Source organism: Orcinus orca, chromosome X (genome assembly GCF_937001465.1).
Source record: "Orcinus orca chromosome X, mOrcOrc1.1, whole genome shotgun sequence".
Taxonomy (NCBI): Eukaryota; Metazoa; Chordata; class Mammalia; order Artiodactyla; family Delphinidae; genus Orcinus; species Orcinus orca.
This window is the reverse complement of record NC_064580.1, coordinates 103,662,107-103,689,220: the sequence shown is the minus strand read 5'-3', so window position 1 is coordinate 103,689,220 and position 27,114 is coordinate 103,662,107. Positions and strand designations below refer to the sequence as shown.

Sequence of the window (27,114 nt, the reverse complement as noted above, 5' to 3'; positions counted from 1 at the left end):
TACTGCTGCCAAGAATCACCTGTAAGAGCCTTCCAGGGACTTAACGGAAAAAGGTTCCCAAGCCTCAGAGAACCTTCCAAAAATCCCCTTCCTGGAGCCCCGCCCCCCGCTTGTTATCACAGTGCGTCAAAGGCCCGTAGTCGTCAGGGAAGGGGAAAAAACGTACGTCGCGCGAGACTCAGCGACGGGATTTCGAAGTTAGGGAACAGCCGCGGCGCAAGCGCACTGGCTTCACAACCTCGGGGCTGCACGCGGGTAGGTAGACTAGAGGAAGGGGAGCAAAGCGTGCTGGTGTCTTTTTTTTTTTTTCCTTCCCAGTGCAGTGCGTGAGTCTGCGGGTAGCCGGAGGTGCGGAGCGCGGGGCCTGGCTCGGCCTCCCCGGCGCGCGTGTGATTGCGGCGGGTGCCCTCCTCCTGCTCCTCCACGAGTTGGAGGAGTGCAACGGGCGTGCTCCCCGGTTGCCGGGACGCGAGCTGGTGCTCGCCTTTTCAGCGACTGCCCGTCACGCACACACTCCAGTCCCCTGAGAGTTGGTCTTCGCGCCTCGGCGCGCCCCTCCTCACCCAGCCCCTCCCACCGATCCCCGTTCCCGCTCTCTCCTGGTAGCGAGTCGGCTTCATCCCTGGGGTCCCTGCTTGGGGGCGGAGAAGATGGCTGGCGGACGTCTGCTGTTGGGGGGCGACTTCCTGTCGCCGCCGCCGCTGCCCCCCCTCCCGCCGCCGCCGCTGCCGCCCCTCCCGCCGCCCCCGCCCGAGCCAGTGCTGGAGCAGTGGCGCTATAGCCACGAAAGTGACTGGCAGTGGGCTCTGCGGCGCAGCTTCATCTGTCGGCACCTGCACAGCTATCCCGGGGCTGCCCTAGACCAGCTCCTCGCGCTCTCCGCTGCCTGGACCAACCACGTTTTCCTGGGCTGCAGGTGAGGAAGGTGTGAGGGTCGAGTTAGGGACCCGGGTTGGGGGGGAATCGGCGATGAGGGTTGGGATAGGGACGGGGGGGCGGGTATGGATGAGGGCTTAGAGACTGGAGATTTGGAGGTGCTGGAGGACTCCAGAGGGCTCACTGTTGGCCTGGGGGGGTTGGCCGAGCTAGGTGGCAGGGGATGACATAACAGCTAGAAGGGTGCGGGGATCGCGGGAGCGGCCCCTCCAGGACCAAGGATGGAGATAAAGAAGCGCCTGGGAGAGGATTATTGAGAGGTGGTCATTGTGATGGTGCTTTTGGACGGCGTGGGAAATGACGAATAGCAGAACCTCGGACCTGCGTAGGACCTTCCAGGGATGCGGTATCCGCAAAGAATATTCAACAGTCGGGGCTTTGAGGGTCTGTGGGGGGAGGGGAGGGGGACTCTTTGGTTCTAATTCTAGTCTCCTCCTGACTGGCCTCCCTTTCCATCCCCGTTAAATTAAACAACACCAGCCCCTCAGCTGGGTTGTACTGTCTTCTCCTGGGGAGGCGGTTTGTATGAGGTCTCTCAGCCGCAGGGCCCGCCTTCCTGTAGATTTGCGCATAATGTGTATGGATGCAAACAAAGAAATGGATATATCTGCTGTAAAAAAGGATTGCCCTCATTTCCCCTTCATTGTGATCAGAAGGATTAACATTTGGCCTCTGGGTGAGGTTTTAGGTATGAGTCCCCTACCCGCCTTTCCTAGAACCTGGCCTGTGTTCTGAACAGGCCTCTTTGAAAGCTCTTTGCATTCAATGGAGACTGCGGTATGGTTCCAACGCATTTTTTTTTTCTCAACAGACTACTTGGACCACTGTCATACAGAACCCTCAAACAGGCCCTATACTAGACTAATCATTCCTTTGATAGACTAAGAGGCTTCTTTTTTTGACACTCTTGCCTCACGGTGAATTTTTTATTAGGAAGGATGAGAAATTCTGGAAAATGATCAGATCAATTTCAGCCAGTTCAGTTCCAGGAATGACTGTAACAGATATAGATAAATAGGATTGTCTACTGTTAGTGCTTAATTGTTGAACATAGCATCCAGCGTGATACTTTGTTTTGCTTTCATAACACAAATGTGTTTTTTTCTACTCTAGGTTAGTGTAATTTCTGCCTCCAGAGATAATGATTATTTCACTGGAGGAACTGGTTGCAACTGGGGAAGCCTCAGTAATTAATCAAGTCAGATAAATCTAATTGACCTTCACTTAACAATATTATTCTGGCAGTAGAAAAGGTACCTTTATCCTGTAATCATAGATCTCCTTAATATCACAGAAGGCCATGGGGAATCTGAATCCTTAAAGAAAAAAGTTATAGGTGAGGAGAATAACCATCCTTTGTGTTAATGATAAATCTTACCTTCCCATAAGAATGTGAGCTCCTTTGGGGAAAGGGTTTTTGCTTTCTTGTTCACACCTTTATCCTCAGTGCCTAGAAGAGTGCCTTCTTCATAATAGCTGCTCAGTAAATATGTGTGGCATGAACAGATGAATACAGCTTTGTAATGTACAAAATACTTAAAACATTTATGTATCTCATTTAATACAACAACCTTAGAAATTGAGTGGTATCTCGTTTTTACAGCTAAATCAACGGAAGCCAAGAAGTTAAGTGACTTTTCCAAGGTCCCATAGTTGGGGCTGGGACCCAAGTCTTCCGATGTTCTTTGCACTGAGACACAGCTGCTATAGGGAAGGATGGACCAGGAGTGAAAGCAAGTAACGGACATAAGTCATTATTATTTCTCAGGATTTCATCCCAAGAACAACAGCAGCCTTGAGCATAACTAGGGCATTAAAAACATAAACCGGGCCAGTGATAGTGTTAAAAGCTCAGGCATCCAGAGCATTTGTGTGTATGCACTCACCCAGGCACATTTGTGTATAGTATATATCAACACATGTATTGTCATCATGTTGCATTGTAGTTAAGTCAATTCAATCAATACAAGAATTGCTATAACATTATCCAGTAGCTTAACTGAAGAGTAATGTTTGCATTGTACCTGATAACTTAGATATAGGAGAAATGGAAGAGGCAATAAAGAATCTTGGAAGCTAGGGACCAAGTGCAGTCTTCCACTTTAGGCAGGCTTTATATTAGCTGTCATCTTCAGGTGGGTAAAATCTGTATTCCAGTACTTGTTAATGTCGATGTTGGCAGAGCTCTTGTTTTCTGGTCTATTCTTCTGTGACGGAAGACTCTTCTTTTCTCCCAAGGGAACTGTGGAGTACATGGTGACACAGCCCATTCTACTCTAAAATTGTTAATTTGTTGTTCGAGGCTCATCCCTTGACTTACAGAACAGATTATAAACAGTAGCAAGAAGGGAACTCTTTGCCTTTTGTTTCCCACTCGCAGGACTTTCTGTGTTCTGATTTAGCTGGGGCTGAAAGAACTCCTAGGTTAAGGACATCTTTGAAAACTCCTTGATCATAAGACCAAGCCAGGAGGAGGAGCTCAAATGTGCAGGGAAGCAAACCACGTTTCATTCTTTTTGGTTATAGTGGCGATTGTCAGAGAACAAGTTTGAATATCTTCTTGACTATCTGTAACATGTTTCTCAGACTTAAGCAAGCATCAGAATCACCTGTTAGGCTTGTTAAAACACATTGCTGGGCTCCACTCCCAGAGTTTCTGATTCAGGAGGTGTGAGGTGGGACCCCAGAATTTGCATTTCTAACTAATTCCCAGATAATACTGTTGATCAGAAAATTCTCATCCAGGGACTACACTATAAGAACCGTTGCCTTATAGGATAAAATAAAGCAATGTTTTCCAGTCTGCTTTTTGATCATTTTTTCCCTCATAGTCTAGGCAATGAGGAAGCCCAAATAGCTGAAATTATTTCTCTTCACTTTTTCTTGTCTGCTTCATAAAAGTAAACAACCTGTCAAGATTGTTTTCTGTAGGCAATTTCTAAGATTGTCTTGTGGTTAATGAAAAGTTAGTGCAGTCTTCTAATCAACTACATCTACAGCACTGACATAATTGTTCATATGAATGCCTAGGGACCTCTGCAGTTTTTACTTAAAATTGTCAATAGTGTATGTATATTTAATAAAGCAGAATGTTTGGTTAACTGGAGCATTCAGTTTTCCAATCATTCTTCATCAGTAGTATTAGAAACAGAATCCTGGCCTAATTACCTTTGATGAGATATTAATTAATAGAGAAAATATACCCTAAAATGAAATCAACTTTGCCACCTTGATTATTTGTCTCTTCCTTGTTGATTGAGATTGGTGTTTGGAAGGTAGATGCTAGCTGGGCTCATGTTGTGAAACTAACCTCGCACATAGTAGGTAGAGTGCATCAGTCACCAGCTAATGAAGTATGAGTGGGAGCTTTCAAAAGATGTATCAATAATCTTGGTTTTATGTTATTCACTGACTATGTTAGGAGTCTTAAGAATAGTTTTGCATAAATAATTTTATACTTGGAAATCCTAATCTTTGCTTAGTTTTCAAACCTCAACTTTTTAATTTGGACCTAGTAGAGCAGTTTAATAAATTAAAAAAATTGAAAGCATCTATTACTGAATATTCATTAAATTTCAGGTGCCATTGTATATCATAAGTATACACCTATATGCACGTGTCTTTTTTCAAGAATGTAAGATTCATGAAGTCAGATGTCTTTGTCCATTAGACATCATCTTTTTGTATGCTAGGTATGGTGGGACAGTTGTGATTTCCTAAAGCTTGGAACATAATAAACTATCTTTGGAAACCTTAAAGACTTGCTGGAGCTTTTTGGTTTTCTTTTTTAAGCATTTACAACCAAATGGGTGAATTAACAGACTTAACTACTTAATATGCATGCATCTTAAAATTACTCTATTAGACTTGCCTTACTGACACTTTACATCATGGTCCCACCGTAAGATAGAATACTATATAGCCATTAAAACTCATGTGGTAATGACATGGAGAGAAAGTTTATGACATAGTAAATTAAGAAAAACAACACCCGCCCCCAGCAGATTACAAATCAACATAGATGATCTGATAGTGGTTTTTTTGGGGGTGGTGGGGGGACGTGGTATGGGAAGCATAGAAAAAGGAATAAAAAGTAAACCCCAAAATGTTAGTGAAGTTATCAGTGGTTGGGTTTGTAGGTGCTTTTCTTGGTGGATTCTCTAAAATTTCTGGAGTGAAGGTGTTCCTTTTAAATCCACTACAACAACAACAAAAAATACACTACGGAAAACTGAGTAATGAAAGCTTTACTGCCTTGGCTTATTTCAAATTTGTGGAACCACTTCTTTATCCCCGGGTAGCTACTCTCTGGAGACAGAAATCCTAGTGGTCTTCATAGTAAAGATTAATGCAAAGATTAATATTTGCATTGTTCTTTGAATAGTCAAGTGTTAGGCACTATACGGTCTGTTCCATTATTTTTTCAGCTGGTTGGGCTTCTTCAGTATTATGACTTCCTAATAAAGGGCTGAGAAGACGACTGTGTTGGCAACTAACACAGAGGTTTATTTTTATAGCCTATGGGTGATGTTGAATTTTGTGGCAGATGTAATGAATAGAGAACAGTAAGTAGGTATAATCATTACTAACGCTGGAAGAAACCTGAGAGAAAAAGTGAATGAATGGAGTAGGCCCCAAATGTATCATTCATGAACACTGTATGGCATACATGCCATTTACAGTTGTATACCGTATTTGGAATCAGACTATAATTTAAGGTCTGGCAAATTTTGACTGGAATTCAAGGTGAGTGGGTTGGTTGTAGTACCAATTTTGGTAGCAAGAGTGGCAATACCAGTTTAAGATTTGTAGACTTCATCTCACTTTCATAGTCTTTTGTTTTCATCACCTTGGAAATTGGACTCCCAAATCTTAATGAAAGTGATATATACAATGTATGACGTTTTAGGCGATGTCTTTTGATATTTAGATAAGAGTAAATAAAAATAAAATTACTCTTGGCGTTTAAACACTGGTGCTAGCAGCAGCAGTTATCAGTGGGAAGTGCGGGTTACAACTGGGCTGGCTTCCAGGTAATCTGTCAGTGAAGGCCACCATGTCACTTCTCTGCTTTGCAAGGAAAGACATCTGAAGGGTGTGGAACCTATTGTGTTGAAAATGGAAAATGTTATCCTCCTTCAAGTTCAGAACCTATTCATGTAGAGGTGTGTTAGTCACTCATTTTCAGAACTTGCTTGGGGAATTCCCTGGCCGTCCAGTGGTCCCTGGTAGGCTGGGAAAGGCTCTGAAGGTAGGAAGGGTGAGTAGATCCCCATGATAACCAAAACTTCCCATGAGCCCGTAGTTTTGTTTCTCTGCAGGAAATTGATATTCTGTCAAGCTCCAATCTACTTCATAAAGGAGTCCTTTTAAAAATTGTATGTTTTAAAGCTTTTTATTATGGAAAAATCAAACACACAAAAATAGTTTAGTGGACACCCATGTGCCCATTACTCAACTTCAGCAATTATCAAGTCTGTCATGCTACCCTTCTCATTTCATCTTGCCCCCAGTTTTTTTGTGGGAGACAGTCTAGAGTATATTAAAGAAAATCTTGACATCATTTCTCCTGCAAATACTCTAGTATATATCTGTACCAGGTAATTTTTCATAATACCATTATTCATACTCAACAAACTTAACAATAATTTCTTAAAATCATCCAATGCCTAGTCCATGTTTAGTTTTCTGCATTTGTCTCAGGATACCTTTTTACAGTTGGCTTGATTCACAATCCAAACAAGGTCCACGCATATCTGGTTGATCTGTCTCCTTTAACCTATAACCATTCCCTCTCCTTTTTTTTTTTTTTTTTTTTTTTTTTTTTTTTTTTTTTTTGCGGTAGGCGGGCATTTCACTGTTGTGGCTTCTCCCATTGCGGAGCGCAGGCTCAGCGGCCATGGCTCACGGGCCTAGCCGCTCCGCGGCATGTGGGATCTTCCCGGACCGGGGCACAAACCCGTGTCCCCTGCATCGGCAGGCGGACTCTCAACCACTGCGCCACCAGGGAAGCCCCATTCCCTCTCCTTTTATTTCATGCTGTTTATTTGATGAAGAAATGGGCTGTCACATAGTGTTTCCTTCATTATGGATTTGGCTGGCTATTTTTTTTTTAATATTTATTTATTTTGGCTGCACCAGCTCTTAGTTGCGGCATGCGGGATCTTCATTGCGGCATGTGGGATCTTTAGTTGTGGCATGCGGGCTCTAGTTCCCCGACTAGGGCCCCCTGCATTGGGAGCATGGAGTCTTACCCACTGGACCACCAGGGAAGTCCCTGGCTGGCTGTATGCTTGTGATGGTGTTTAACATGTTTCTAGGAGTTAGGGGCTTGATGAGGTTTGAGTTCAGTTATTTGGTGGGCAAGAACACTTTTTAGATCTTTGTCCTGTCATATCACATCAGGGACACAGGTCTGGTTGTCCAATTTTTAGTGATATTAAGATTATAAAGTTCTCCACCAGCTTTTTTTAATTGAAATTTTTATTGAAATAATTATAGATTCACGTGTAATTGTAGGGAAATAACACAAAGCAGTGCCCTGTACTCTTTACCCAGTTCCCCCCAGTGACAACATTTTGCTAAGTTATTGTATCATATCATAACCAGGATAATGACCTTGTTACAATCCACTGATTCTACACAGATTCCCCCAGTTTTACTAGTACTGGTGTGTGTGTGTGTGTGTGTGTGTGTGTGTGTGTGTGTGTGTGTGTGGTGTGTTTAATTCAATACAGTTTGTCACATGTAGGTTTGCATATCCACTACCACAGTCAAGATATTGAACTGTTCCAGTACCACAAGGATCCCTCATGTTGCGCTTTTATAACCACATCCATCTCCCTCCCACTCATACACAATATTGTGTGTATCAATAGTTTTTTCCTTTTTATTGCTGAGTAGTGTTCCGTGGTATGTGGTACCAGAGTTTAACCACCTGTTGAAAGACATCTGGGCTGATTGCAGTTTTGGGTTGTTACAAATAAAGCTGTTTTGAACATTTGTGTACAGTTTTTTGTGTAAACATAAGCTTTTATTTCTCTGAGATAAATGCCCAAAAGTACGGTTGCAAGATTGTGAGGTAATTGCATGTTTAATTTTATAAGAAACTTCCAAGTTGTTTTCCAGAGTGTCCATACCATTTTACATTCCCACTAGCAGTGTACGGGTGATCCAGTTTTTCTGCATCCTTGTCAGCATTTAGTATTGTCACTATTTTTCACTTTAGCCACTCGGATAGGTATGGAGTGATATCTCATTGTGGTTTTAAATTGCATTTCTTTGGTGGCTAATGATGTTGAACATCTTTTTGTGTGCTTCTTTGCAATCTGTATATCCTCTTTGGTGAAATGTTCTGTTTATATCTTTTGTTCATTTATATGTATGTGTACACATATATATGTGTATATACACATATATGCCCATTATATATATGTATATATCTTACTGTTGCATTTTGAGAGGTCTTTATACTAGATACTAATCTTTTGTCAAGTGTGTGGTTTGCAAATGTTTTCTTGCAGTCTGTAGCTTGTCTTTTCATCCTCTTCATGGGGTCTTTTGAGAACAAAAGTTTTTAATTTTGGTGAGGTCCATTTTATTAACTTTTTCTTTTTTTTTTTTTTTTGCGATACGCGGGCCTCTCACTGCTGTGGCCTCTCCAGCTGCGGAGCACAGGCTCCGGACGCGCAGGCTCAGCGGCCATGGCTCACGGGCCCAGCCGCTCCACGGCATGTGGGATCTTCCCGGACTGGGGCACGAACCCGTGTGCCCTGCATAAGCAGGCGGACTCTCAACCACTGCGCCACCAGGGAAGCCCTATTAACTTTTTCTTTAATGGATCATGCTTTTGGTGTCAAATGTAAGAACTCTTTGCCTAGCCCTAGATCTTGAAGATTTTGTCCTGTGTTTTTTGTAAAAGCTTTTTAGTTTCACATTTTACATTTCAGTCTGTGATGCGTTTCGAGTTAATTTTTGTGTAAGGTATGAGGTTTAGGTTGAGGTTGTTTGTTTGGCTTAAGGATACCCACTTGGTCCAGCACCATTTGATGAAAAGGCTGTCCTTCCACCATTGGATTGCTTTTGCAGCTTTGTCAACAGTTGAGCACATTCGTATGGGTCTGTTTCTAGGTTCTTCTCCATCAACTTTTCATCTGATAAGCTTAGCAGCCATTGATGATCACTTATTGTTGCATTATGGGTCGCAAAATGGTAGTAATCTATCATTCCTTCATTTATTAGCTGGAATGCTTCTGTAAAAGAGATTTTCCTCATCAACTCTCTAGATTCTCTGAGGTACAGTCTGTACAGGAAAATGCCAGATAAATGCTTGCTTTCATTACCTGCTTTTGGAATAATGTTTTGATTCCCTACAAAGGTGACCAATAATGAGTTTGTAAGTATTATGAACTAATGGATTTTTTAAATATTTGATGTGTTTCAGTCCACTGTGATTATTCTTACTGATACTCAAGTTGGCTCACTTCTGAGTCCATTTGACACAACCCCTGAGGTCTTTGACAGCTTCCTTGTTTCCAGGCACAAAAATATCTCCCAGGTTCACCTTATACATTTCTTGCCCCAGACTTGGATCCGATGCAACCATTTCTCTCGGGACTCTTGATTCCTTTTGGTGGGAAGTGATAGAAACCACAATCTGGATGTTAACAACCCATCCCTTATTATTTATTTATTTATTTGGTTGCACCAGGTCTTAGTTTCAGCAGGCAGACTCCTTAGTTGCAGCACGTGGGCTCCTTAGTTTCGGACTCCTTAGTTGTGGCATGCACGTGGGATCTAGTTCCCTGAGCAGGGATCGAACCCAGGCCCCCTGCATTGGGAGCGCAGAGTCTTTATCCACTGCGCCACCAGGGAAGTCCCACAACCCATCTCTTATTAACACTCTTAGTACTTCTGTAAATATATTAATGTAATTATTTACACATAATATACATATATGATAGAGAAAAATTATGAGTTTATATGGATACTTTTAGTTCAAATTAAAGATAAGGTCTTCACCTAAATTTCTTGATTTTTATGTTTGTATGTCTCCTAATGATAGTAACATAGTTACTCATTTGATACATAACTATTTTATGGCAGATTCTTCAGTTTTATAGCCAAGACACTCTGTTGGTAAAGTCCTGTGGGAGCAATTATAAGACGGGTCATCTAGAAACTTTTTCAAAAACTGCATTCTTATCTGTTTTAACTGTAGATTATATTAATTTAAATAGGTACAGCCCACGCTTGATGGAAAAAATTCTCCAAATGGCTGAAGGTATTGATATTGGGGAGATGCCTTCATATGATCTGATGCTGTCCAAACCTTCCAAAGGTCAAAAACGTCACCTCTCAACATGTGATGGTGAGTATACTTATTTCTGGAAGGTGGGATTTGAAGAAACAGTGTGGCTTTTTTTTAATGATATGAGTGTGGTATATGATTTTAAATAACATTGGTAACTTTGGATCTTACACAAATGTAAAATTTTAACTTTCAGTTTATACATTTTTTTTTAGGATGCTAAATAGAACTGAAAACTAAGAATACTGAACTCACCCTATAATGCTGTCCTTGAAGTCCGTGCCATAGAACCTCCCTTTAAATAGAACAACCTTATACTCTAGATCATTTGAGCATCTAAGTAACTAAATCCTCTTGGATGGGTCCAGCGTGGACCAATTTTCTACTAAACAGTGTTATAGGGAGAAAGCTCTATTGTCTGGTATAGCCTCAACAGAGTTCTTCCATAGCTTTAAATTTGATATCCTCCATAAATCATTAGTTTCCAGCTGTTCTAGAAATAAAATATAGCAAACACCTTTTTGTGCAGAATAGGTCAGAACTAAGATTTTGAAGTTGAAAACCTTTGGGATCTTTTGACAATTTTTTTAATTTGATTTTTCAGTCACAACCATGTAAAGCACCATCACAGAGTCAGTCACTTCTGGTACAAAAGAGAGGCTTTGTAAATGCCTCTGCTCATCATCTCTGTTGCATTAGAGCCATCTGTTCCGTTTGCAATCCTTAAGAAGGGAGCTTTTCAGCACAGGTGGTATGAGATCGTAGTGGAACAACCTCTCACTCGGTACACTTCACCTGTGCTTTAACGCATTAGATGTAGAAGCATCTAGCAGTCATGCATGGTGGTGACCTGCATACTCGAGTCAATGGCATATTTTCTATCAGGTCTCTTCCCTTACACATGGAAAGACAGGGAGCATCCCTCCTTATGCTGGAATCTTACATTGACATTTGAGTACCTTCACCTAAATGACCTGAAGTTTTTGTGATGGGAAGTATCTTGTACCAACAATATAGTTTGCGAAAATAATATGGTTGGTACTATTTTCCTGCTTGGTTCTTTTGAAATATTCCTTTTTTAATGAATTGTAAATTTCACTCCTTCTATAGGTCAAAATCCTCCTAAAAAGCAAGCCGGTTCCAAATTCCATGTGAGACCTCGTTTTGAGCCTGTGCATTTTGTAGCTAGTAGTTCAAAAGATGAAAGACAGGAAGATCCTTATGGCCCTCAAACAAAAGAGGTAAATGAACAAACACATTTTGCCAGCATGCCAAGAGACATCTACCAAGATTATACTCAAGACTCTTTCAGTATACAAGATGGAAATTCTCAGTACTGTGATTCATCAGGATTTATTTTCACAAAAGACCAGCCTGTAACAGCCAACATGTATATTGACAGTGGGAACCCTGCCCCCAGCAGCACATCACAGCAGGCAAACTGCCAGTCAGCTCCTGAGCCTTCACCATCACAGACGTTTCCTGAGTCAGTGGTAGCCGAGAAGCAGTATTTCATTGAAAAATTAACAGCAACTATCTGGAAGAACCTTTCTAATCCAGAGATGACCTCTGGATCTGATAAAATTAATTACACATATATGTTAACTCGTTGTATTCAGGCATGTAAGACAAATCCTGAATATATATACGCTCCTTTAAAAGAAATCCCTCCTGCTGACATCCCCAAAAATAAAAAACTTCTAACAGATGGTTATGCTTGTGAAGTTAGATGCCAAAATATCTACTTAACTACAGGTTATGCTGGCAGCAAGAATGGTTCCAGGGATCGAGCTACTGAGCTAGCTGTAAAACTCTTGCAGAAACGTATTGAAGTTAGGGTTGTCCGACGGAAATTCAAGCACACGATTGGAGAGGACCTTGTGGTGTGTCAGATTGGCATGCCTTCATATGAATTCCCTCCAGCTCTGAAACCACCAGAAGAGCTGGTGGTGCTGGCTAAAGATGCTTCCGGGCAGCCGATTTTTAATGCTTCTGCCAAACACTGGACCAATTTTATCCTTACAGAAAATGCAAATGATGCGATTGGTATCCTTAACAATTCTGCCTCATACAACAAAATGTCTGTTGAATACAAATATGAGATGATGCCAAATCGTACGTGGCGTTGTCGAGTGTTTTTGCAAGATCACTGCTTAGCTGAAGGTTATGGAACCAAAAAAACAAGTAAACATGCAGCTGCTGATGAGGCTTTGAAAATCCTTCAAAAAACACAACCCACTTACCCATCTGTCAAAAGTTCACAGTGCCAAACAGGCTCTTCACCCAGGGGATCTGGGAAGAAGAAAGATATAAAGGATCTCGTAGTTTATGAGAATTCTTCAAATCCTGTGTGCACGCTGAACGACACAGCTCAGTTTAATCGAATGACAGTTGAATATGTCTATGAAAGAATGACAGGACTCCGATGGAAATGCAAGGTGATTCTAGAGAGTGAAGTAATTGCAGAAGCAGTTGGAGTGAAGAAAACTGTCAAATATGAAGCTGCTGGGGAAGCTGTGAAAACCCTCAAAAAGACCCAGCCGACTGTCATTAACAACTTGAAGAAAGGAGCTATTGAAGATGTGATTTCAAGAAATGAAATTCAGGGTCGCTCAGCAGAGGAGGCTTACAAACAACAAATCAAAGAAGATAACATTGGAAATCAGCTGCTGAGAAAGATGGGTTGGACGGGTGGTGGTTTAGGTAAATCTGGTGAGGGCATTCGGGAGCCAATCTCTGTCAAAGAGCAGCATAAGCGGGAAGGGCTTGGTCTTGATGTAGAGAGGGTAAATAAAATTGCCAAGAGAGATATTGAACAGATCATCAGAAACTATGCCCGCTCGGAGAGCCACACGGATTTAACCTTCTCTACAGAGCTGACTAATGATGAGCGGAAGCAAATACATCAGATTGCCCAGAAGTATGGTCTTAAGAGTAAGTCTCATGGGGTGGGCCACGATAGGTACCTGGTGGTAGGTAGAAAAAGACGGAAGGAGGATTTACTAGACCAGCTCAAACAGGAAGGCCAAGTGGGGCATTACGAGCTTGTGATGCCTCAAGCAAATTGAGATCTTACTAATTTATTTTGTAAATACCTAATGAGGCAGAGTTATGACTTAAAGAAATGCTACATGTTCTGGTTGCAGAGTATATTCATTCTTAAGATGTTTCACCTTGTTCATTTCATATAGTGCTTTATTAGATATTGGAACTTGAAGAATTCTGTCCACTTGTATTAGCTTAATCCAGCAGATAATATTGTGCAGTTACTGTTTGTGTCTTTGATATTGCTGTGTCCCTCAGATTTTAGTAGTTTGTACAAAGCAAGAACACATATCCAAATGGAATTTCACCTCGAGAAAGAAATTCCCATTTTAAAGGGCATAGCACAGCAATTTGCAACAATATGTAAAGTTGATATTGACTACAATAAAACTACAGTCTTAATTCCAGACTTCACTGAAAATGTCAGGTCATTTTGTATTATCTATTTTCATCTTTATGTGAAGCCAGTTATAGAATGTTTAATAGTAAATTGTGCTGTACGTGTAAATGTCCTTACCAACTAAATGATGTAAAACTTTCTTAAAGTAATTTTAGTGTTCATTTATTTATAACTTCTACCATGTGGTTTCCAGAATATTGGAAGTGATATACTGTATCTTGTGATATATGAGTGTTAACAAATTCTAGTCTTCACGCTGAGAGAGCACTACTTAAGAGAGCAATTGAAAAGTTCCCAAAACTTTGATTCAGTCTGAAGAAAGGAAGCTGGAACTGTCTGTTCTTGGTGCCTTGCAGAGAGACTCGCAGCAACTCTCCGTTATAGCTTTCACATGATTTGGGTGTATAGCACATCCAAGGTGGCCACAGCTGTGGTGGAGCTTGGTAAAAGACTGAAGATACATTGGTGCTTTGATGAAAAGGTTAGTTGGCTGGTCCCTCTCTCAAAAAGCTTATTTAGCCCCCAAAGCCAACTTTGTAACATATTTAAAACTGCTATTTTCGCTTATTTCTGGAATGTACAAAAAACTGTATAAAAAGGATTAGTGTATGCTTCCTGAATAAAAAGGAGCCAAAGTTGATCAAAATGGTGGTGTGCTTGTTTCTGGGAAGCAGCCTGGTAGCGACACTTTGGGTCTTTGGAGAAAGGAAGTGGCGTTTGCACAAAATATTTCAACACTTAGAGCACATGTGGATGAACATAATGACTTAGCAGATACGAACAGCCAGTCAGCCACCCATCACGTTTTCTCTGGGGACCAACCTGCTGGCTGCAACCAAATCTCAGGCTGTTTACTTTTACGTGATTTTGTTTTTGTATCTCAGATAAATCAAGTGTTAATATTCAGAGATAAATACTGATATTGATAAACACTTCCAATGACTTCATATTTAGAACAATTAGGTTGTTTACAGTGTCTTAAAACATTTAGCACCAAAGTTGACATGTAATTGGCCCACAATGAACAATTTCCTTTCCCCTCTTATTTATATTTTACATTAAGCAGCTGTCCATTGTAGTTAAATCAGTATTTTAAAAATATAAAGGGATTAACTTTTATGCCTGGACCTCTGTGACTTTTAGTCACCTACAGTGATTAACACAGTAAGTGATGTTTGCTTTCCACTAACTCTTTTGTCCTGCAGTATATGGCCTTTCCTAATGTTGGTAGGAAGGGAAATGAGGTGTGCATTTTATTTCGGCACTTAATGTTTTAACAGTGGCAAAGGGAACTAAGCTAAAATGTTTACAGATTTTATAGGATTTTTTTTTTTACCTACAAGTCTCATGCCAACTCTGAGAAGCTGTGGTTCAATTAGTGTTAGAAAAGCCAGGCTTCAACTCTCTTGGGTAAGAGTGGCTTTGGGGATTAAGGAGTGTGAAAACTCATTTCTCTACATTTCTTTTCTCTTCCCAAAATGATTTGGGGGCTGGAGGAGTAGGGTAGTGTTACACAAATCTGGTTTATCTATATAAGTTCAATAGAACAGAATATTAATATAGTTAAGCTCTGAAATAATGGGGCCAAGTGTGTATTTGGTTCTCGATTGGAGAGTCCAGATTTCCTAACTTCTTAGATCTGCTTTGGTATAGATGTGGAATTAGGGTGAAGTCATTTAACTCTTGCTTGAGAATAAAGAATGTTGAGAAATGGGTTTGGCAAAAATGAGCTGCTCACAACCCTGCTGTTCTGTTTTGTCCCCTTTTTGTTGGTTCTTGTATTTTCCCTTTCTTTGAGATGGCAGTCGTTTTAACCCAGTAACCTTGCTATAAAACCTGCGCAGGTACATGAGCAGTTTTAAGTTTTATTTGAATCACTTAAATATATTATACTGAGGAACTAACTCTGCTTTCAGTTATATTTATAGCTTTGAGGCTCACAGACCTATTGTTTAGATTTTTCCCCTCCCCTTTGATTAGAAAATGAATAGAAATTTCCTACATTCTGTTGGGATTCTTTTTAGAATAGTATAGGTGCATTCACTGTGCTATGAGTAACTCCTGAAGCTGGAGATCGGTCCTAAAGAAAGGACTTTAATTACAGCTTTGGTTCTTCATCATACCCTCTTTGCCACACCAGCAGGTGCAGAATTGAAGGTTCAAGTTCAATTCTGCCATTTAAAAGGGGACCTCACAAATCTGGTTTATTGTTGTTATAAATTATTGTATGCAGGCAGCCTGTGGCATTTGTTTAAAAAAACTGTAAAGAAAAAAGCCAAATCAGCATTAAACTTTGAAATGAATGATTTGTGGTGCCTTTGACCATGGATATGATGCTTTGGGAGGTCAGCTTGTTGACGCCGTTGTAAGATTTTAAAAGGATTATCCCATGAAAGCAATTGGGAATAGTGTTTCTCAGGAGGTGTACAAAAAAAAAATTAAACTTGCACATTCCCAATCTCACCTTAATTTTTTCAAGTATAAGTAACAGTGTCAATATTTAAGATACCCAGCCACAGGACTTCCCTGGAGGTCCAGTGGTTAAGACTCAGTGCTTTCACTGCCGTGGACCCGGGTTCAGTCCCTGGTCGGGGAACTAAGATCCCACAAGCTGCACAGTGTGGCAGAAAAACAAACAAACAAAAAAAACAGAACAAAAAAAAAGATATCCAGCCACAGTAGGATGAAGAAATTTATGTAAAACTAATCTGCCAAATAAAGACCAATTTAATGTCATTCTACTTTGAAGTAGAAATGGACTTAAGAGAAAGTAAGTGCATTTAAGGATGTTGCTTCTAGGTGAAACTAACCAGTTCATGTGTTCAGTGTAGGATGAGCTCCCTCATGTTGAGGCTCCTTTAAGTGCCATGTCTTAGAGGATGTATGGGTACATACACCATAAGGACTTAATTTCAATTAGCGCCCACCCCCCCCTCCCCAAGAAGTGAGTTTCCACAGTCACTGTCCTTGTCTCTAAAATGAGATAGATTGCTCCTCAGAAGAAAGCAGAGTTTTGTTTAAACAAGGTAACATTGAGGATACCTGTACTCCCAAGCTTTACATGAGACTTAAAATACCATTTTATTATTTAGTTTGTTTGTTAAGCTAGGGCTTTTTTAAGGGAATGTCAGGATCAACAAGTTAGATCTTGGTCTCTGAGGATGCTGGTAAATCTCCCGGTTACTTCTCCCCCCTTACCACAATTTCGTTCCCTCGATTGACTGTAATATGTGCTGAAGTAACTTTGTTTTACCTAATAGATTTACAATCTGTTAGCATGTTTAAAAAAAGCATTAAACACTTATGACTGAAAAGAAAATACGTCCTCTCCAGCAGTATCTACTCTTCTCCCTCTCCCAGAATCTGTATTTTTGCTTTTACCATGATTTTTATTTTAAGGGGGGGAATGAGTAGACATGAGAGTCCAATAAATTCATACTAAAAGTTCATACTGAGCTAAAATATAATTATACCTTGACTACAAAATTTTAAGGTTATTTTTATTTACAAGTTTTGAAAAATGTACATTTTTTACATGGGTTACTTGTGCAAAGTTAAATTCAGAAGAGTGATAAATGCACAAAAGGTGACAATGGAACATCAGACAAAACAAGCTTTGTCTCACACTGCTACTTAAAGGTACTGTCAATCTGAAAGTATAAATATCCAAAGAAAGATTACAGACATTGACTTTAAGGTTCTTATAATACTGAAAGGGAGGAAGAAACTAAAGCATGCAGCATTAACAGAGGATTTGAGTGGAAAATAGTTTACCACAGACATGTTCCCTTCCTTGGGTTAATTAAAACTCTAAAAAAAACAATGATTATAAATTTGTTCATCTAGGGTAGCACTGCTCCTTTAAAAGGATTAAAGGATCTCCAACCTTCCCTAGCTTAAAAACTAATGATTGTTTCCATTCCTCTGCTCCCACACCTCTTTAAAAAGTGAAAATCCAGAAGACTTCAGTATTCTGAATCTTAGCTTGGGTGTGTCCATTGAACACCTTGCAAGGAGAGGAAGTGTCAGTTACTATGCTGCACTCCTTTGGCTGAGCCCTTTAACATTCTCCTTCCTACCAGTACAAAACACAACTCATGTTAGTTTGATATTAGTACCATAGCCTTTTTAGCTTCCATTGCTCTTTCAAAATGAGTGTTTATGTGGATTTGTTTCCCTGTTTTCTATAGGCCATATTCCAAAAATTCACTTCTAAATCCAACAGAAGTGAAGGACCAGCCAGGGTGAAACTCTTCAATAATCATTCTGTTAAAAATAACATTCTGGTCATCAAGCTATGCATAAGCACCACTTGTAAATTCATTCATTTTAAAAGCTTAGTGTAAAGTACAGTAACACAATACTGCCATAAAACTGGAAATGAGATACAACAGAAAAGGAATTAATTAAGCATTAGTGACTTTTTGCACGTAACCCAGGTACAGTACATTTGATCTCATAGAGGGTGTTTTCTGATGTTTAAGGAGAGGGTAGAAGGGGTAGGAAAAGCCTGGCAAGGGAAGATGGAAACAGCACAACAGCTATTTTGCTTTTAATAAAGTAAATGTAATGACACTGATGAATAGGAAGGTGACAAACACATCAATATATATTTTTCTTATGACCAGCTGCTTCTTTTCCTGCACCCGGGTCAACAGTCACGCCAGCTCTGTTCTACTATCGCAGAAACACGTTTTTCATACTCCCGCTTGTTCTCCTGGTACAGCTGAGCAGCCTGGCTGTTTGCTGGACTATTGGGATTGGGTTCATCCAAAAGAGACTATAGAGACAATTTGTAAAAAGTCAGTTCCTCAATGCAAATATACATATACATATGGTTGGCTAAAAACTTTGTTCAGGTTTTTCGTACCATCTTATGCAAAACCTGAACGAACTTTCTGGCCAACCCAATATGTATATTCAACACACTCGAATTGTCCTAGGTAGCAGCTAAATTTGCTCTCTTAGCATAATAGTCTACAGTTACATTAATCTGCTAGTAGCTAGGCAAACGTGTATGTTTTCTGGCGGGTTAGGTCTTACCTACTTTTTACTTATGACTTTCAAAAACAATTGCTAATATAAACATATCAAAGGCCATAGTCACATTAAGGAAAATTCACCTGTATGGATGTTAAAATGGAAGACACATCATATGTTGGACTCCAACGGTTCTGAAGTATGTCCAGACATATACTACCATCTGCATAGACTAAGAGCATAGAAGTAGGTTATGTTAAACATAACAAAACCATTAAGGTTTTAATATCATAGTCAAGACAAACACAGTCAAGAATACTTTGCTTTTGAGGTTTAAAAAAGACTACTTAGCTGCCTCTTAGTTACCTTCCTAAAAGTGTCATAATCACTACTAGTGAAACAGGATGATCAGAGAATGTCAAACATAATCAGTATAAAACTGGAGGATACCTAATGCTTGTTATTCTGAAAAGACTGCCCTGTTATCCAGGAAACCACGCACAATTTTTAAGAGGGTTCCTCATCATTGATAGACTTATGGGAAATTCACTCCACTAAATTTTTAAACTTTATCTCCTATCTGAAATAACTAAGATAGCTCAGAGTTCACAAGGTTTCATTTTGGTGTGAAGATAAAAATATCTGATACCCTGGAAAATACATTATTAACCTGAATAAAAGGCAACTTGTTCTAGGCTTACTACTAGAAAAAAAAATAAAAGAGCAAAATAGTAAGTTAGAATCACCTGTGGCACTTTTCCAATATACCGTATACCTGGACTCAACCACAGAATCTGATATTCAGTGGGTCTGGAGTGGGGCCGGGACATCCATGGCTTTTAAATGTCCCACGCTAATTCTGATCTGCATCCAAAGCTGAAAACTATTGCTCTAAATGCTAGTGAAAATAATCACAACACAAAACTACCCCAATCTGGCCTTACATTAAAAGGAAACCTCAAGAACATCCTTATTTTTGTTTAGTAAGTAAATGATAAAATCATCAAAACCAGGAGGCTCTCAGATTCCAAGCAAAGGCAATGTCCCTTCACTGCTTCAGTTCTAGGACCACAGACCAAGACAGCAACAGACCACCATGAACAAGTTCAGCTTTCAGGAAACAGCAAGATGCCTAGACAAATACTCAGGTGCTACAGACAAATAGGAAATGTGGAATACCTCCCAAATAAACAGTGTAGTAGTTTGAAATACTGTATTAAAAGTGATACTTGCCATTTGGATGAAACATCTTAGAGACAAATCTAACCGTAGGTGGCTTATTCGGATATTCTTCAGTGAATTCTATTGTAAGCTTAAAGGTTCCTGTAATTAGAAAAGAAAGGGTTAAGAAAACCTACTTATCACTTTGTTCGGTAGTACTTTGTTTTTAATACTACATGACTTCTTTTTTCAAATATTATATGAAATAATGCAAAGATATAGAGTAGAGAGGAAAGAGACCAGGTAAGAGATACAGCTCCAGAGACTGCCCTAAAAATGGACAGACACTGTAAGAACCATCACTCAAAGGTGATTTGTTTTCTGTTTTTCCATTATTCTCCCCCAAACTTAAATACAGCCATTTTAAACTCAAAATTACTGCCTGCAGGATAACTTTAGCCACTGTACATTTTGAAGACATCCTTAAAATGACAAGCAACTAGAGCCAAAACGTGGCCTTCCTCCTTGAGAAGACTGAAAGACCTTAATAAAGGCCAATTTTAATCAGCTGTCATCTTAAATGGTGATTTTTAAATGCACTAGAAAGAATGAGAGCACAAAGTTCAAAAACCAATGCTAGAAATACAAATCAGTAATCAAATTATTTTTAAAATAGCAGGAAATAAGAAAAGTGTTCACTGGCTCCTCTTCATGTAATAGCAACTCTATAATGAAAACATAATTGAATGTAAGCCAGAAAAAACTTCACAGTCCCTCTTTAAAACCCTCAAGTATGACTCACAAGCTACTTCACTATAAAACCAACTCAATTATTCACACTAATGGTAGGAATTAATGGCAGAAATAATTAAAAAATCATATTAGATTGCATTCATGTCTCCAGTAAATTTCTTTCTAATGATGTTTACGCTACTATTGAAACAAATTATTTTTCTTGAATATGTGTCAACTAAGGTAGCAGGAGGCCCTAAAGTATACTAAGTTAACAGACTTATTTATAAGAAATGGACAAACTGGATCTCATTCAAGAATTGCTGGGGACTTCCCTGGCGGTCCAGTGTTTAGGACTCTGCGCTTCTACTGCAGGGGACACTGGTTCGATCCCTGGCCGGGGAACTAAGATCCCACATGCCCCACAGCACGCCCCCGCCCCCCACCAAAAAAGAATTGTTGGATGTTGTGATTTGGGGAAATTATTTTCTTCAAAATGTTATTTTTAATTGGGTTTAATAAATTCAAGAAAACAACTGGGCAATTGTTTTTTCCTGACTGAAATTTCTTGAAGTAATCTTAAGGAATCAGTTATTATCTAAGGTGATGCACGTTCCACTATATTACTCTGGTCCATTTAATAAATTACTTATTCTAATACAATAGACCACACTTCAGATAGAGTATAATTTGTTACTGGTTCCTTCGAGTTAGCAATTTATTTCCTCCTTGCTTCCATTCCTCCTTTCCACTTAAGAAAAAAAGACTATAGGGCTTCCCTGGTGGCACCGTGGTTGAGAGTCCGCCTGCCGATGCAGGGGGCACGGGTACGTGCCCCGGTCCGGGAGGATCCCACATGCCACGGAGCAACTAAGCCCGTGTGCCACAAACTACTGAGCCTGTGCTCTAGAGCCCGCGAGCCACAACTACTCAAGCCCGCGTGCCACAACTAATGAAGCCCACGCGCCTAGAGCCCGTGCTCTGCAACAAGAAGCCACCGCAATGAGAAGCCCGCGCACTGCAACGAAGAGTAACCCCCGCTTGCCGCAACTAGAGAAAGCCTGTGCAGCCACAAAAACCCAACGCAGCCAAATATAAATAAATAAATATATAAAAATTTAAAAATGCAACATATGGAGACATATTATATTCCCCAACTATAGTTACTCCCTAAACTTGAAAGTCAGATCTGAAGTTACTATGTATTATAACTAAGGACAAAAAGCAAAATATTTTGGAATGGATAAACATGCTATAGTCCATCAGAACACACTTCACCTTTATCACCACCTGGTCATAACTCTTCCTATTTTTGAGGAAGAAAGCATAGTTCTTTCTTCTCAGTTCTATGATATTATAATACGCAAGAAAAAGTGGGAATGAGTGTTAGTTCAAAACTCTGAGCTTCCTTATGTATCTCAAGTATAAACACATTTGGCTCAGTGTTGATACCCGCTTAAATTATAGCTTAGAGATTTATCATCAAGAAATTGCTCTAAAAAAACTGCTCTAAAATTGGGCAGATTTAATAGCATGCAGAGCTCCCAGGTACTTTAAATTAAAACCATCATTAAATATGATACCTAAAGGTGGTAAAGTCACACAGAAGGCAGGCGTAGGTGGAAACAGTGGAGTGCAGTGGGGCAGAGCAGAAGCTTTGCAGTCAGACAGATCTGGGTTCAAATCCTTGCTTTGCTACTTGCTAGTTATGAAACCTTTGGGGAAACTGCTCAACTTGAGTAAACCTCAAGTTCCTCATCTGTAAAATAGGGTTAATAATAGTACCTGCTACATAACATTGTTGTGAGGTTTAAATGAGGGAAAGATACACAGTGACACAAAATAAGTGCTTCATAAATATTTTAGTTACAGTAATTCTACAGTTTCATATCTCTAGACCCAGCTGAAGGAGGCAAAACCCAAAAATCCAAACTTCACTATCAGTAAGAAAAATACAATTAATGAATTCAAATATTAAATAGTACTTTCTTTCTGACCTACATCAATCACAGTGAAAGCAAGTTGAGTACATACGCTGGTGGCTCACAAAACCCTTGACTTGAACTTTCTGCCTAATGCTTGCCTAAAAGTTCAATAAGGTGGTTACCTAGCTACCAAAGAAGTTAATCAAGTCTTTAAGAAGAGCTCATTTAATATCTTGAGAAGTGAAACCAAGATAATTTATATTCAATGTGAATATAAATTAGGATGTACCTAAATCTTACTCAAAGCACACATTTAAAGGGATATTTCATACTTTTAGCCACCTTAAACAATGAGAACCTCTTTAGTACAACTCTCAATCCAATTTCTGAGGTCCAAAACAAATGTTAAGGAAATTTAAAATCTGAGAATTAATACTACGCAATCGAGACTAGAGCTTGTCCTCTGAATATTTAGAAGGCTAGGCTTTAAAATAATTGGAAACTGAAGCCTCACCATTGTTGTATACAATCTGTACTGATTTTTTTATCTTCCTGAGGAGGTCACAACATTGTAAGGAAAGTATAAATTAATCCATCTATGTATAGGGACCAGGAAAATTATATAAATGAGTTAAATGGCGGGTGTATGGCAATAGGGAGTGATATGGTTAAAGCAGAGGGTGTATGTTCTGCCTGTCACAAATTCAATTTTTTGAAAATATTGTATTGGCCAAAGAAAGCACCTCTGTAGGTGTTTCCTGCCATTTAGCCACCAGTCTGTGACCCCTGAGGAGAAAGCAAAGTACATGTACTTAAAAAATTCTTTTTGGATGACTGAAAAAAGTCTGATTTTTAAGATAATACCTAAATACTCTTCATCATAGGATTTATTTACCTTAAGAACACCCCTAGTGGACTTTGATTCTTTTTTTTAAAAGACACCAAATTCTTAAGAATACATCTATTATGAAAATCAAGTACTGGTATCTTACTGTGTCTATTAACAATTTTCAGATGATGTGATGGAGGATACATTGTTCCTTAACCTTCGTATTCAGCATACATACCAAGATATTTTATGAGGAAGTATTTCCCCCCAATGTTTTGTTTGGTAGTGTAAGCTCTTGGGAACATAGTCCTCTTACCTTCAAGTGTGTAAAGTTAAATCAAATACCTTTAAGAGTTCCTTTTCTTAAAATTTCATCTCTTTAACTAGGGTCTGGCTGTTCCAGAAACCTCCACTACAAATGGTTTACAAGGAAGCAGCAAAAGTAGTTTTGGAGCTGTTGATTTATATAACACATTGGCAACAGCAAAATCAACTATGCCACTTGTCCCTAATTGGGCCTTTCCAGTAAATTCCCTAACTGTAAATAACAGGGATTTTTAAATGGTCAAAAAATTTCTTGTAAACTTGGTCAGTGTTCTAGACACCTGAGAAAGCATCCATGGATAGCAGACTGCTCAAAAGAATGAATGAGAAAAGGGTACTGTCATTTAGCCTGAGTAATTCCTTTCAGCAATGTCAGGGTGGAGATACACATCATCAAAAAAAGAGCCAGTAATGTCAAGGGGGAAGGTCCAGGTAGATAATGGATTCCACAAGTACCTTTTCAACTCATACCACTTAAAACGAGAGAAGCACCCTTGAAATATTTAAGTTGCCAACCCCAGCAAAGTGGTGTACTAGTAATAAAGCTGTGCCCAGTGTAAAGCAGTCTGAGTAAAATCAGGAGGAAAAAAGAAGCCAATGAAAACAAAGCCTGCTGGAGCTAAAGCAAATACACAGCTAATCTGCACATAAAACTTAAGTATGAAGAACTAGCACCAATCTAGTAGAGGAAAATTAAGCTTAGCTAGCTCTTGCTACAGATCAGGATCAGTTCAAATGATTTACTGCACCAAAGTATCAATAGTATGGCTTGAGGATCACACTCCCCTGCTGTCATTTCTTTTTATTGCAGCACTGAAGAGCAGTGATATCCACCCAGTGGGTGAAGGTAGAGAGGAAACTACAAGTATTTAGGCTATTGTCTACAGTCTTCTAGGGAAATGTGAGTGTTTGAGACAAATCATAGAATTGGTTAATATTGACCTACCTCACAACATCTTGTGGTTGGTAGCATCAAAAAGCAAACTGACTTGGCAACATAAGTTTGTACTTAGTAGTTTGCAGAAATGTTTTTGTTCCTGCCTTCAAACTGAGTTATGTGCATATGTGTGTGCATATGTGTACAATATCTCTCAAATGCTACGTGACCAAAGGAAGGTAAGTCATTGAGAAAAAAATAACAGAAAGATCCTTTTCTTTTTAAAAATACCTCAAGATATTAAAGATGTCGATTAGTAGTTCAAATACTTTTAATCATCTTTTTAAATGTATTAAGCTTTCAAAAACAATTAACTACATACACACAAACACACACACACACATAACTGAATGCACTAAAACTATATCAATGTTAATTTCCTGGTTGTACATAGTCATTCAAGATGACTTGTTACCAAAGGGGCGGGGGCGCAGGTGAAGGGTATACAAGGTCTCTCTGTAATATTATTTATTACAACTGCACATGAACCTATAATTATCTCAAAATAGGAAGCTTTAAAAAATCCTTAAAAAGCAACTAACGTGTGTTTTTAAAGGTCAAACCTAAACCCATTAAAAATCAGGTAACTATAAGTACATGTAGTACCTTGAAGTAGGTTGGACACTGGTCAAGACAGTACATTAAGGCTCCCCTCAACTGTGGAACTGCTTTGAGATACTGACCATCAAGTCTTGATAAAAGCACATACTGAAAACTCATTTAAAAATTAGAAACATTATGCTCAAACTGGCTATTAAAGGTGCCATTAAAGACCATCTTAAAGCAGTGAGGCTGACAGGCACTCAATGCCAGACGGTAGAAACCAGACAATTGTGTGCAAGGGATTCTTGCATCCATTCAACATCCAACAAACACACATTAAGCACCTGCTGAACACAGTTCATGCCCTTGTGAAGAATTCTGAATCAAATGGTCCCTGGGGTCTCTGAGCCTATCAGCAAGTGGTTGGGTTGACACTTACTCAGTATCTTGATGGTGGGCTGAATTTAGCAGGATCACAGCCCAAACCTCACAGACCCTTAACATCAGTGGTATGATGCTCCTTTTACTGCCTTACCCAGATTTTTTTTTAAGAAGCAATAAAAAAGATGCAGTTCTAGTCAAGCGGACAATAGCCAGAACAACCTGCCACAGATTGGATTCCACTCAAGCCTTTAGTAGGCAGAGGCTAGGGAGAAGCGGGTTCCTAAGTAGGAGGCACTTCCAGGATGACTGGGAACCCTTTCCCCAGATGATCAGGCTCCTGAAAGGTGGGTAAAGAAACTCTCTTACCATCCTCAAACGGGGTCCCTTCAGGCCTGCAACACAGAGAAAAAACAATCAGTTCCCGCTTCGGGGCTCCCCTCTCCCCGATTCATCTGAGGAGATGGCTATTACGAGCCCTGCTCGCTCCACCGCTGGTAAACCACCGCTTCCCGGGTCGCAAAACCACTACCAGCAGAGGTCTGGGGCTCAGAAATCCCGGGCAGGCCGCCGCGCCGAAGCGGCACCACTCCCCGCCCCGCCCCCCTTAGTACCCCAAATGGTTCCCCTGGCAGCGGGAACCGAGCTAATCGAGGCACAGGCTCCGGGGAGGCGCCTAGGCCCAGCCAGCCCCAAACACTCTCCCTCTGCCCCCGCCTCCGCACCGGGCCGCTCTCGGAGGGCACATGCGTCCCTAGCCCTCGCCGCCACCCGGAACGCAGACTCACCCAAAAATGACCGCGTTCCAAACCATTATGTTGTTCTCGGATGGAGCCCCGCTGACTCCGGCTGGAGGATCCTCCTGCAACCTTCAAGGAAACAGACAGGGGGCCCGAGATCCGGCACCCGCTCGCGCCGCCAGCCGCCCCGCCGCCCGCCCGGCCCTCCGCCGGCCCCGCCCTGCGCCCCGGCCGCAGCCCCCGGACCCCGGCGTCCCGGGCGGGTTACCTCTTGAAGTCCCTCATGAGGCGCCGCCGAGCCGGGGTGGACATGTCTCTAGCGGGGTCAGGGGTGGGGCATACACCGAGCTCTCGCGTCCCCGCGGGCGGTAAGGCGGCCGAGGAGGCTGAGGAAGCTGAAGGAACCGAGGGGGACGCTCCCAGAGGAACTGCACTGCCTCTCCGAAGTCGAGGGTCTGTCTGGCGCCGGCTGAGCACCACCCCTGAGTAGACGGGGGCTGAACCAACCTAGAAGGAAAGGGCGGGGGTGGAACGCCGATCGCCGGACAGGCCGTACCAAGACGGGGCGGGGGGGGGGACGGAAAGTTGCTTAGGTCATTAAACCCGGGCGGGAGGCGGGGGTGTGGTGAGATGCGAGCTGCGGGCCGCACGTAATTGCCTGGAACTCACTAGGATCGGGTGGTGGAAGGGGGTGCACCTCTATTTGCCAATTCTAAGACGAACCCTGGGAAGCTCTTTTCTGTTTTCCTTTTTCTTTTCCCTTTCTTTCTGTTTTTTTTTTTTTTTTTTTTTTGAGATCAGATTAAAGTGAGCACAGTGGCTGAGGGGGGAGAAGAACGATGGAAGTCCCAATCTCGAGATCTCGAGGTGG

The 27,114-nt window shown here is 40.7% G+C and overlaps 2 protein-coding genes across 2 annotated transcripts; one reads left to right on the top strand and one right to left on the bottom strand.

The window, feature by feature from the left end:
- Window positions 1-216: 216 nt before the first annotated feature.
- Window positions 217-14,337, top strand: NKRF (NFKB repressing factor). The gene is made up of 3 exons (XM_004275808.4): window positions 217-916; window positions 10,176-10,306; window positions 11,357-14,337. Exons 1-3 carry the CDS (start codon window positions 651-653, stop codon window positions 13,312-13,314), a joined length of 2,355 nt encoding a protein of 784 aa, XP_004275856.3. The 5' UTR covers window positions 217-650; the 3' UTR covers window positions 13,315-14,337.
- Window positions 14,338-17,177: 2,840 nt separating this feature from the next.
- On the bottom strand, window positions 17,178-26,750 carry UBE2A (ubiquitin conjugating enzyme E2 A). The gene is made up of 6 exons (XM_004275810.4): window positions 26,512-26,750; window positions 26,292-26,372; window positions 25,873-25,898; window positions 19,905-19,994; window positions 18,815-18,903; window positions 17,178-18,471 (listed from the first exon to the last, which is right to left on the bottom strand). The coding sequence occupies exons 1-6, from the start codon at window positions 26,553-26,555 to the stop codon at window positions 18,343-18,345; spliced, it is 459 nt and encodes a 152-aa protein (XP_004275858.1). The 5' UTR covers window positions 26,556-26,750; the 3' UTR covers window positions 17,178-18,342.
- Between the last annotated feature and the right edge of the window lie 364 nt (window positions 26,751-27,114).

What these genes read in the sequence shown, in the direction of transcription:
- UBE2A (XM_004275810.4), bottom strand. Translation starts at nt 26,555, where the DNA reads ATGTCCACCCCGGCTCGGCGGCGCCTCATGAGGGACTTCAAGAG. An exon ending in TAAGATGTTTCATCCAAATG is followed by an intron (nt 18,904 to 19,904) that starts GCAAGTATCACT and finishes CTATGCTCTTAG; the next exon opens with TCTATGCAGATGGTAGTATA. An exon ending in CCATTTTAACATCCATACAG is followed by an intron (nt 18,472 to 18,814) that starts GTGAATTTTCCT and finishes TTGTCTCTATAG; the next exon opens with TCTCTTTTGGATGAACCCAA.
- NKRF (XM_004275808.4), top strand. Translation starts at nt 651, where the DNA reads ATGGCTGGCGGACGTCTGCTGTTGGGGGGCGACTTCCTGTCGCCGCCG. An exon ending in CACGTTTTCCTGGGCTGCAG is followed by an intron (nt 917 to 10,175) that starts GTGAGGAAGGTG and finishes TAATTTAAATAG; the next exon opens with GTACAGCCCACGCTTGATGG. An exon ending in TCACCTCTCAACATGTGATG is followed by an intron (nt 10,307 to 11,356) that starts GTGAGTATACTT and finishes CTCCTTCTATAG; the next exon opens with GTCAAAATCCTCCTAAAAAG.